Source organism: Falco naumanni, chromosome 3, assembly GCF_017639655.2.
Source record: "Falco naumanni isolate bFalNau1 chromosome 3, bFalNau1.pat, whole genome shotgun sequence".
Lineage (NCBI taxonomy): Eukaryota > Metazoa > Chordata > Aves > Falconiformes > Falconidae > Falco > Falco naumanni.
The window spans coordinates 32,633,403-32,646,149 of NC_054056.1; the positions used below are offsets into that span (position 1 = coordinate 32,633,403).

The window sequence follows — 12,747 nt, forward strand, 5'->3', positions numbered from 1 at the left end:
AATTAATATATAAACTATGTCCCATTTTCCTTTTTTGCAAGAAAAGATACTGAGCCAAAAGGTCCATATATATATATATATATAATCTTTTAAAAATTACACAGGAAAAATTAATCATATGAGGTTTTTTGTGCACCCAGCCATTTTACAGTGGAATACCTTTGTTGGTTTTATCTAAATATTTTTCAGTTAATTTGAAGATCTTCAACTGACTATAGTGGGACTTCTGTCCTGTACTGCATTACTCATTCAAACGGGGAACTCGCATAGTAGTAGATGACAGCAGGTATTCTACTGACTTTAAGAGAACATTATTTTATTTTTTTTTTCAGAAAAGAGTACATTCAACAAACATGCACTTATAAGTAATAATTTGTTTTAATACATGTCCCTTAGTCTCTAAATTATGTGAGATATAGTTAGTGAAATCAGTCTCTATTATATGCCCAGCTTTGATTGCCTTTGATTTTTTAGGGAATTTACCCAGGGACGGTTATTTCCTCTTTATCAGTGGTCAGAATTATCCATTTCATCACCGAGAAAATGTTTTCTTTGGACTCATAGACTTTCAAAAATGCCTCAAAATTATATGGTAGGCAAATACAGCACCTTAATTAAGGTATATGAATAAGTACATTTCTAATTCATTGTAAACCTCTATTCTCCTGTGGGAGTAGGGGAAAATATGTCTTAAAGATGAACTAGGAAAAAAATAAAACAAAAAACCCCCTTGGCCCAATATACAGAAATGTTTTTTTTTCTGGAATATAGTTGAATAAAACATCAGGCTTCTTCAGCAAGTAACAGCTTCTGACTACTCCCTGATGGATGCGCTTGAAAGCAAATGCTCATCCTTTGCTTACTGACAAAGGTGACCCTTTGATATTCTGAGCACTTGACGCTGACAATCAAATCCTGAAATATGTGTATGAATTTTATATGCTACGTAAAAGTGTGTGTGGCAGGGAGGAAAGTAAGGGGATGGAAAAGGGAGGATATAGACAAACACATACAAATGAGAACCCATATTCAGATTTAAATGAAGACTTAACAAGAAGGAAATTAATTCATGTCCACAGGTTTAGTTGAGTCTTTAATCTATTTGCATGCCTGGATCATCTATTTTTACAGTTCAGAAGCTGGGGAAAGGAAAAATATCTCCATAGTATCATGTTCCCCAACCTTATTTCTAAACAAAAGTTTGTGTTCTGTAAGCAGATAAGGATTTGTGAAAGACAGCAGGTACACAATCTAAGAGGCTGCACATTTAAATTTCAACAGGACAGTCTTGAGGAAGGTTGCTCAACTAGGAACCTTAGCCAAGGCTGCCATTAAGTAGATTTTTCTTTCAAATGAGGGTTCCTCAAAGTGTATGTGGAGGGAAGGCTTGCATGACTTGAATGCTGCAACAGAAGGATGTAGGTAGGCCCTTTAGAAAGGCCAGGCCAGGAAGGCAAGGAGGTGGATTAACACAAGATCAGCTCAAATACATGGAGTTTTGCCTTGAAACAGGTGACAAATCAATCAAGAACTTGTGAATAAGAGGACAGACCCACACAAGACATCATGGTAGGCATCTGCTACAGACTGCCTGTTCAAAGAGATGAAGTAGATAAAGCCTTCTTTAGACTGATGGAGGAAACCCTGTGATTGTAGGCCAGTACTCATGGGGGACTTTGATCATTCTGATGTTTGCCGGATAGGTAATATGTCTGTATGCAAACATATGACAATTTCTTGACCCAGGTGATTGATGAGTTGACCAGAGGATGAATCATGTTGGACCCATTACTCATGAATAAAGAAAAAATGCTCAAGGGTATGAAAGTGCAATTTGCCCACAGGCCCCAAAGATCCTTGAGCCTAGCAGAAAATTCTGGTGGAGTGAAGCATTTTCCACAGCAGACAAAACCCAATAAATTAGGAGCCTTTCAAGTAAATTGGACAAACTCAGTAGGACAACATTGGCTGCATCTAGGGATGGTGATGAAATGTTTTGGTTTTTTTTTCTATAATGTCTGAAAAGTCATAGTCATTGGGGAAAGTTCTTAAATTCTGAAAATAGGGTAAGTCACAGCCATTCTAAAGTAAGGCAAGAAGAAGGATCTGGGACCTAGGGACTCTCCAGCTATACCTCAGCTCCAGGCAAGGGCATAAAGCAAATCCACTTGGAAGCTAAATTCAAGTACACGAAGGAAAACAAGATCATTTGGAACAACCAACACAGATTTAAAAGTGGAAAATCATGCTTAACTAACCTGATTGCCTTCCATGATGGCATGGATTGCACTGTGGACAAGTAGAGAGTAGTGGATATTGCATGACTTTAGCAAGGCCTTTGACATAGTCTCCCATAGTACCCTGAGAGACAAATCAGTGAGATATGGACTGGAAAAATGTCCAACAAGGTGGGTGGAATATTGTTTCGATAGTCAAGCTCAAAGGGTTGTGATCTGTGGTACGTCTGATCTGGTAGCTGATAACTAGTGAAGTTCTTCAGGGGTTGATACTGGGGGCCAATGTGGCTTGATACCTTTATTAATGACTCAGATGATGGAATACATCCTCAGCAGTTTTGCAAATCATAAAAAGATGGACTGAAGCACTTTCAATACTGAGAAGGTAGAGCTGCTACCTGGAGGGCCCTGAACATCCTGGAGAAATGGACTGATGGAAACCTCATAAAGTTCAGCACAGGCACATGCAAAGTCAAGAATAATCCTTTGCAGCACTACAGACTGGAGAGAAAACAGTTTTGCAGTGAAGTATCTGGGCATTCTGGTAGACAGGAAATTGAACATGAATCAGCAGTGTGTCCTTGCTGAGAAGAAATCCAACCAGTTTGTTTTAGCAGAAATATAGCCTGTTGATTGAGGTTATTGATCATTCCCCTCCATTCAGAGTTTGTGAGAATACAACTGCAGTACTGCATCTAGTATTGCCCTTCCTCTGTACAAGACACTAACATATTGCATTGAATTTACGGAAGGATCACCAAGAGGGTTAGGGGGGGTTGAGCATATGATATATGAGAAGAGGAGAGAAAAGATTTTGTTTAGAATTAAGAAGAGGAGGCTTGTTGTTTACAGTTATCAGGAGGGTGTAGAGAAGGCAGTGACAGGATGAGAGGAAATAGACACAAGTTGCAATGACGGGGGAAAAAAAGAAGGAAAAAAAGAAAGGAGAGATGGTTAAGTACTGAAAGAAGTGCCCAGAGAAGTTGTGGACTCTTCATCCCTGGAAATATACAGAACTTGACTAGACATTGACCTGAGCAACTTGCTCTAATTGGACCTGCTTTGAGGAGGGAGTTAGACCAGATAGACTCTAGGGGTTTCTTCCAGCCTTAAGTATTCTGTGATTCTATCTGGCAGGAGTAATATTCAGTCCCAGGCTTCAGGTAATTGTTCAGGATCCAAGATCGCCTGTCTAGGAATGTGGGTTCATTTTGACTGGAGAGCCTGGAATTCTTTTGGTGAGAATACTTGTGACTATGCTCTCCCAATGATAACATATCTAGTATTCATGAAAGAAGAAAATTCTCTCTGAAGTGCATATACTTGGTATGATCCTTTCAATCTAAATAATCAAAAAGATTTTTTTCATAAAGTAATTTCTGTAGGTAATTTTAAATATTTGATGTAGATATTTGGATGACGTGGCTTTACCAGGTGAATGGTGTAGATCCTGACAGGCTTTGTTACTTGGAAGTAGCATGAGAACCAAGCTCACACCAGTTTACAATCACCATGTATGCACACACAAGAGTTTTCATCCATAGGGCATTAACTGTTCGTCTACAACTGCCTTGTCAGTTGTTACTCTCTATGTGTACAGGACATTCTATGAAGAATTTTAGCAGTTGTAAGCAGTTTTAAGCAACTGACCTGAAATGTGTAAAACCAGAGAAAGAGCATGGAGTGGAAAGACATTATGAATGCTCTGACACCTCTGTTTGCATGCCCTTTAAATCCTTTGCTGGTGCCCCATCAGCTTGATTGCAAGGCCTGCTAGGTAGAAGGAAGCATGTCATAGAGCCAAAGGTACAGTTATATGGTTTAGTTCTGTCTTTCAGGGGCAATGTAACCTTCCATTAATAATAAGATGCTAAACACAATAGTTTTACAAATGACTTGACTTAACCAGATGTTGCCTTCCAACATGAAGATATAGTATGGACGAAGCTGAAAAACATGCTAAAGATGACTGAATGATCATTGTATGATCCTGTGTGGGGCAGTAAAACTTTATTTGTTGCAATAGACATCTAATGGTGAAATATTGTTTGATGTTTCACAAAGAGACAAGTAAGAAATAGTGCAGATAGATGATATTCTTATACAGAGAGGCCATTCCAGCTGATCTCTTCTGGAGCCCTGCTTTGTACAACACAGCATTCGCAAGCTGGGGATAGAAGGACTGCAGGCTTCAGTGAATGCTTTGACTCTAAGATAAACAATTCTGAAAAGAAAACAGTAGGAATTACAGTTCTAGCATAAACATTTGCTGATCTGTTTTTCCACTTTTCCTTTAACGTACATTTTTAACTCCCAGCGCACTCAGTGTTTTATTTCTTTACAACCTTTATTGTTGTGTCGGGGTTTTTTTTTGTGAAATTAGAATAGAAGAAAGGATTGATTTTTTTTTTTCTCATTTCCTTCCAGAGGGTGATTCTTTCCTTTCCTTCATCTGCCACCTCAGACTTTCATGATAACTACAAGCTTCACTGAATCCTGAAGTACTTGCAAGTGCATGCTGAGGTTTGTTTCACCCCATTAATGGTGAAAGCAAGCTACAGCCTGCATTAGCGCATATGGATCAACAGTAGGTATTCACATCACAACACATTTTCAGTTTGTGTTTTGAAATGCTACACTGACTGGCCACAGTTCTCAATCTGCTGCTGTCCCCCTGTGAACCTATGTTCACTAGTGAGGGAAATGGCAGCAAAAGAAAAGGAGTTTAAAACAATATGAGTTTCACTTAATAAAGAGTTTTCTCTAAGCTTTATGGTTTAATATTATTGGTAAGCTGACTGTAAACAACAAATGGTGGAGTAACATGGAGTAACAATGGTTCTTTGTCTTGAGCCTGAAAGAGGGATTTTTTTTAAGCCGTTGCTATCCTGCAAGTTCTATATTCATGACACTGCAGCTTTATAGTGAAGACTTTACTGTGTTACACAAACAAATAAGAAAATGTAATCACAGCTTCAAAGACCAGTGATCTAAGTAACCCAAAATAAAGCATGAACTTCACCTGCAGTCTCTCCCTGGGTAGGAAGATTAATGTGTTCAGCTGTTTTTTTATAGCTAGAAGTCTAGGGGCACACAGTTCAGGAAGACATGCAGATTGCTAACAAGAGTAGGACAGGATGATCTGTGAAAAGATATGGCCCAAAAATGTAAGCACTGGTATGAGCAGACCATTAGCATATAGAAAAAAAATATGTTTACTTCAGGGCACAAAAAAAGAAAAATAAGAATTAATAGAAATATTGGCTTGAGGGTCCCAGGATTTGCTTGCTTCTTTAGCTATAATGGGAAGAAGGGGAGGAGGTTATGTACCATTACACTGTAAGTACCATCATGTGCCATAATGTAGGAAAAGTGGTATGTTTGAAACAGATGGTTGTAAGGCTCTTATATTGTGTAATATATTTGGATACAAGGATAATGCCAAGTAGATTCACAATTACGATGATCGTAAACTTTAACCATGCTATATTTCCTGCCTTTTCATTTTTTGAATAACATTCTTGCCCATCCCACCCATTTCTCATTATCTCCTTTCTTAGCTCCCATATGACGGTTTAAAGTCTGCAAGCTGTTTCTGGATTGTCATCCTGGGCCTCTAACCTCTCAACTGTCCCTCATTTCAGAGTTATCTCTATTCCACAGAGACCGACAGTACAGAGAACTTCTATCAGTGCCAGTAAATCTTTCAAAGAGGAATATAAGACAAGTGTGTGTATGTGTGTGCAATTCAATATAGGAATGAAGGGCACTTGGGAAAGTCAAGTGGTGGAACATAAAATATGACTGATGGATGAGGAATAAAGGAAGTGCAGATGTGCCACGGCATTTGTTCTACCTTTTAAGAGAATGACAAGTATTCAGCCTATTGAAGCGGGAAGCTGGTGACCTAATCATTTAAACAGGGGAGGAGAGAAAGGGCTAAGAACTCTGATTTTTATTTTTTATTTTTAAATCTTGGTTTAGACATTTTGGACTTTTAGCTGTGTATAAGGTCATTTAACTTCCCTGTACATCAGTTTCCTTATGTGTAAAAGGCTGGTGGTAATGCTTCTTTCACCACAGAGTTAAACATATGTTTGCAATTAACTAGTATTAGTACATGTAAAGGACCCTGTCACTTCCTTGTCAGGAGCAGGGGCAGGAGTGCCATAAATGGCCCACAGACACCCTATGCCCTGCTAAGAGACATGTTCCTTGCAGAGAGCAATGCAGAAAGCTGTTAGTGCTCCCTGAGGACCACAGGACCCTCACACAGATGCTGCGCTGGAGGGAGCCTAAATCTGGAAAGGTGCAAAACTTTAGTCCTCCTCCTTCTGCCTGGGAAAGGGTGTGGAGGTCCTCTGAGAGGCACAGCGTAAAGTCAAATTTCATTTACACATTTAGCTGTGGAAGAAGACCATTGAGGACAAGCCAGGGAGAGGGGTCCAGCCCAGAGCTTTGTGTACACTGTGGGTAGCGCTGCAACCCACAGAGTACCTCAGATTGACTGATGCAACCTCGGGATGACTGATAGCTGTCTTTGGTTTTGCTATAACCCACTTCAAGCTCAGAAGTTGTTCAGAACTGAGAGGTCATTCAGAGACTTAAAGCCTGGCTCTTGGGCTGACAATTCTCTGGGAAGCAGAGTGCAGAATCCAGACCTGTAGGAAGGGTATTCTCAGAGTCAAAACAAGTTGAAAACTGTTTTGAGTAGACTCCCTGAATAAATAGAAGTCACAAGTGGAACTTTGAATTTCAGGCCTTGTAAAGATAACAAATAGTCACTGTGTTTGGAATCAGAAACTGAAGGTATCAAGTGTATATTGTAATGCAAGTTAAAAGATAAACAAAACAAATACTGAGCAAATGTTTGCATAGAACTCCATAAAGAATGTTAAAAGTGCAGATGGGAAGAGTCATTTTAGTCTGACTTTTCACATTTTGCTTTTTTTGGGGAAAAAAGTCTTGATGGTAAGTACAGAATGTTAGCGTACTAAAGATCTGAGAGAAAGTGAAGCTTTCTCTTGCTAGTTATCACATCATCCAATCAAAGTATAATACCTTTTAACTATTAATGTGATCCATTACTGCCTCAAATGCTGAAAATGCATGACAATAATTTTCCTTGTTTAAATAGCCCCTTGTATGCACTCACAACCAGGTATTTTTGTCTCAGTATGTGACTTGGTCCCACTACTTGCAGTGGTTTGGAAAGATTCTACCTTTTGTTTGATTTGCTTCTGGTGACATACACTGCAAGGAATGGTTTTGCTTGCCTTCAGAATAGCTGTAGCCAGAAGTAAAATCAGGCAACAGAAAGGAAACCAGTACTGAAACTATACTGTTTAGTTCATCATCTCCTCCTCCAAAGCAGGATCAATGGTACCTTATACCATTATTGACAGAGGGGAATTTATCTTTCCCAGTGGTTCTTTCAACACCAAACAAAGGATTCTGGTTTTACCTACAGTAATGCCATATCCTTTCTGCTTTGCCAAGCCACATAGCAGCAGGACTTTGACTTTATCTTCCTTGAAAAATGGAGTTGTCAGCAGATGATGATTGTTTATAATAGGTTGTACAGGTAGTAACATCAGATAGCTTCCAGGCGAGCATACTGCTTGAACTGTGTGAACATCAATAAGACCACCAAAAATGAAAAGTATGCCTGGAAGTTTCCTTTTAGGGCCAGACAGAGAGTGTGTGACAAAACCATTCCACAGTTCTGCCTGTTGTCAGGAAAGCAAGTTGCTTCTTTCCACTGCAGGCTGCCAGAAGCTGTTTCTGGGTTAATGAGTAAGATTTAAGACTTGTTCAGATCTTCCTTTAGTCTAAAAGAAAGTGGCATCCTATCCCTTTATGTTAAAAGTAATTTGTAGGTGTGTGCTCTAACAAGACCAGTCAGTGACGCCAGTACATAGATTTGATGTAGCCAATGGGACAGCCATGCAAAGATATCAAGTGCATACAAACAGTAACTATACCTTTGAGTATATTCTTGGAAAAGGCAGATTTTTTTCACTCTTTTGCCCAGGACTGTCTGAAGACCTCTAGGGAGTGTAGCACATATTCCTACATACAGCTACACTACCACTCCATTGTTTACCTGTGATTTAGAGATGCATTCACCCCCACCCTTTAAAATTGTGCTAAGCAGCCACAGGTACAACTAGGTCTCTTTTAAAACCTGACTCAAATGTTGCAAATTTTTGCTAGGTAGTAATGCAGGGCACTTCTCTACTTTGATGCTCATGTAATCCTTTTATTTTATTTTGGGACTGAGTCCCTGCCAAGTGGCATAATTTCTGAACCAGAAGAAAAGATATCTTCAGGTTAAAATGTCACTGTGCCCATCAATCACACTTCAATGAATAGCTGTAGTTCACAAGTTATTCAGCAGTGAAATGAATAATTCCACTCTAGAAGTTTTCTGCAAGTTTCTTATATTATTATGCCTGAGACTAACCAAGACTGGACGTGTGAATTTCTACTCTTTTTAAAAGGCTTTATTTCATGAATATACAGGAATGAAATTCAGGAATACAAGAACTGAATAATAAAATGATGGATCTGGTGTCAAAGCCATAGCATACAATAAACTGGTATTGATAACACTGGGAGCTTCTCGTTGGCAGCCACATATTCTTGTCCAGTGTGATACAGAAGCATATTTGGGCTGACAGTAAAGTGTGTGGCATACAAAACTAGGGAGCACTTTTTAATATCTGACTACCCATGGGTACCAAAAAAGGGCTACCTTGTTTTGTGTGTGCTTAGGCAATTATCTCCTTAAAGATGGAAAACATTTGCATTCATTGGATATGGAGTATAGAGGGTACAGAGCACAGTAGCGCTCTGGTCCATGACTTGGATGATGCTTCAATGTTGTCTTCAGTACTGCCTTGAGCTCTATCTTCAGACAGATTACCTTCCTCATTTATCTCAAATCTGAATATGTTCCCACTTTTCTTCCCCTTCTCTCTAAGACTGTTATGGTATAAATGTGGTTTTCTGTAGTATAAACAGTTACAGGATTTTGCAACTGTAATTCAGGAAGTTTATAGAAATACCACTGTTAGACTCTTTCACAACAGACTTCTTGTATCTCAAATTTTGATATAGATGTTTGAATTAAACAGATTTTAACAAATGAGAAGAAAAAAGTAAACCCAACCTGAGTAAAAGATTCTTTTTCTTGTAGCTTATATGGAGTAATTTTTTAATAATTATGATGTTAATGCCCACCAGCTTTAAGCACTAAACAAAAAAACCCAGAAGATCCAGGTCTGACTGCTTACACAGTAAGTTGTAAGCACAGCTGCCCTTTACATACATATATTGCTATTGTTTTAAAAGATTTTCTTGTTCACATTCCTTTATGATAGAAGAGAATAAAAAGACTATAACCAAATATTCTTACCACTTTCGGTTCATATTTAAGGTTAACATTTAGTTCTCTGAGAAAAAATATGTTTCATAAATATGTTCATTATCCTCATTTGCCCACACCAATCAAGTTTAATTGCTCAGTTAAATTGTCTGGTTACCTCAATTTGGAGACATTCAGCTGTTTCTATAATTTATCCTCACACCAATACTCAACTTTGTCTAATAATAAATGGCTGCTCTTCCATGCCTCCTGGCTAATTGTTCAATTACAAGGGTGTGAGCAGTTCTGGCATTTGAAAGACATGTGAAAGGCCACTTGTGAACAGCCCAGCAACACAGAATCAATGACATTTATACATTATGTGTTGTTTCTACGCTTTGTAATAGAAAGTGTATTAAAGTACCAATAGTAGAACAACTTTTAAAAATAACATCCACATTTCTTTCTCTTCAATGACTCCCGTTTAAACTTTTTTTGTTTTCTGGTCCAACTAGACCATTTTTTAACTGTTTCTCAGCAAACTCATCCTACAGGAATATTCACTCCCCCATCAGTCCCTCTGAAGCCAATAGCTTCTGCTTTAACTCTGCAGTGGGGAGAATGGGGACTTAGGGCTGAGCAGGTCTAATGTAAAAATTCACAGTGAAAATTACAGGCTGTAAGACTCACCTTAGGACCACATACTTTATATACGGAGAAGGGATCCCCATTACTCTCACACTCCCAGAATAAACTGTGAAAAAGGAGAGTGCATGGAAAACTGCTGTCTTTCAATTTGTGGTTGTTTTTTGTTTTTTCCTTGACTCCATATTTCTTACACACACTCACCCCCCTTCACTGTCTCATCTTCTGTTCCTATTTGTCCTCTCTTTAGCTAAACTTTTTCTCCCAGGTCCTACTCTCTACTCCCATTTGATGTCACTTTACCCTCCTCTATCTGGATTCCTCTTCTGATTTCCTCTCCTTCCACCTCCATCTTTCTAGCTCTTCCCTCTTACTCTCTTCTGGCTTTTTTATTACCTTCTTATCTTCCTTCTCTACTTCCCCTTTCTGAGGACTCTCTGCCTTTGGCTTTTTCCTGTAGATTGGGCTCAACGGTACCCTTCATGAATACTGATTATCCTGGTCAGAGCTCTAAGAGTACTACACCATCTGAGTAGCTCTTCATTTGAATCATGCCTTGCAGCCATCTAGCAGGAGAGGGGTGTCACATCCAGCTTTGACTGACAGTTGATTGGCAGGCAAGAAAAGCAGCCACCAGCTCTCATGGGAATTCTCAGAGACTTTCAGAGGGAGATAAAATGTCAAACCACTGTGACCTGCAGCCTTTGCTAAGAGGCTTGAGAGATCAAACTAGATTAGGCATAATCCTATTTCAGTTTGGAAAACTAAGCTGTATTGTTTCTGCTTCGAATGTCATCATCAATAGCACAATTTCTGAATTCTGCAAGAGAAACTCCTATAGACTATGGTACCATGGGCAGTATAGATTCTCTCTAGACTTACCACAGTGCATTAGCTCTGCAATTTGCATATTTACCTACATGGGGGTCTGCTGCTCAGGGAGGTGGATATTCTCAGAGTTAAGCTGTTATTTTTTTGTTATTGTTGTGGTTCTTATTATGACTACTATTGTTATTATTATTTCTATTAATTTATTTATTTACAGACCCTCTTCTGTCAGCAGGCTTTGAGCTTAGAAATGCTCAGCTGCCTGTTGCTTCTTAGTGTATAAGCACAGTGTGCTTCAACTCTTTGTAATAGCATGGCTCATGATATTAAGGTCATGTCATAGAGTCCTCAGTGGCACCACAAAACCTTGTCAGAAAATGGCTGCAACATTGTTGTGTGCAGTGGGGGATAAAACGGGAAATTATGACCTTTTTCTGGGTAAAAAGAACCCTCACCAAAATACCAGCACTGTGATTCCCAGATACCTCAGATCAAAACCTCTTCTGGTTTATACAGTTTGACTCTAGGAAAGTTAATGGGCATGAGGGAAAATGCGTATTACATTTTAAAGCTAAAAATCTGGCCTAGACAACTCTGTAATTAAGCTGCATTATTTCCAGGCAAAAATGAAAAGAAAAATCTTTAATATAATTCTGCATGATTGGCTATGGCACTTGCTGGTTAAATGAGGAACTTCCTGTTGTTGATTATAATTTGAAGCTGAAGTGCACTAACCTTTCCACTGAATTACTCCTCAGCAGAAGCTCAGCAGACAGGAAGGTGAACTAAATGTTGTAGCAGGAGTCGTTCTTACCTACTTGCTATTGCTGGCTTTCCAGTGCTTCTAAAATCAAAACATAGATATGTATGAAAGAATCTTACCTTGCCAACATATTGGTAGTCAGTTCCTGTGTATTCCTCCAATAAAAAGAACTGATTCCACATCCAGCTCCTTTTGGAACGATGGGGGTCTTGTCTGCTTCTTCCAGACAATACCAAAATCTTTTCCTTTTCTGCAAAGCCACTAGTCCTTCTGGATAATGAAGTTAAGAAACTTTGGTGGGGCTGACCAGCCCAAAATAGCAGCCAGAAGCAATGGTAAGTTCTCATCACGGCAACACAAGAAAAATCTAAATAACCACTTTTTGTCTTGTCCTCAAACTAACCTACTTTACTGCACTGAATCCAATCTCATGCCGTCTTCCTTCTTCAAATAGTCTTTGCAGTCTCAAAGGATCTCTGAAAAGAAAAACAACAAATTTTTGAGCTTTTTCAAAGGTACTTAACATTCATGACTACAGTAAACAAGTCCAAAAAAAGTAGAAGAGTAATAGCGATTGTTGAAAATCTGGACTGTTTCTGGTTCAAAATGTTGCACGTGGTCCTTCAAATAATCTGGGGGGATCTATATTGAATAGGAGGAAGGAGTTGCGATATTTGGGGGTTTTGGGGGATTCCCCCCCCCCCCCTTAACTCAATTTACTTCCATTCATCAACTAAGGCAAGCCAGGCATTTCTCTTTTTTACTGCCCGAACTTTGGGACGTAACTGCTCAGTTTCTGACTGGGGATCTTGATGAGGTTATCTTATTACATCGAAGAAGGGCTAGCAAGAGTACACCTGTCTTCCCAGGAAGTATTCTGTTGCTATAGTTATGGGCTGAAGAGC

The 12,747-nt window shown here is 39.0% G+C and overlaps 1 protein-coding gene across 1 annotated transcript in view; it reads right to left on the minus strand.

Moving 5' to 3' along the window:
* The window catches only part of CDH6 (cadherin 6), a 107,129-nt gene that overhangs the window by 42,257 nt on the left and 52,125 nt on the right, over window positions 1–12,747 (minus strand). The window contains exon 2 of the mRNA XM_040588222.1: window positions 11,962–12,318. Coding sequence (XP_040444156.1) covers window positions 11,962–12,189 — 228 coding nt within the window. The 5' untranslated portion in view covers window positions 12,190–12,318. The remainder of the gene's footprint in view (window positions 1–11,961; window positions 12,319–12,747) is intronic.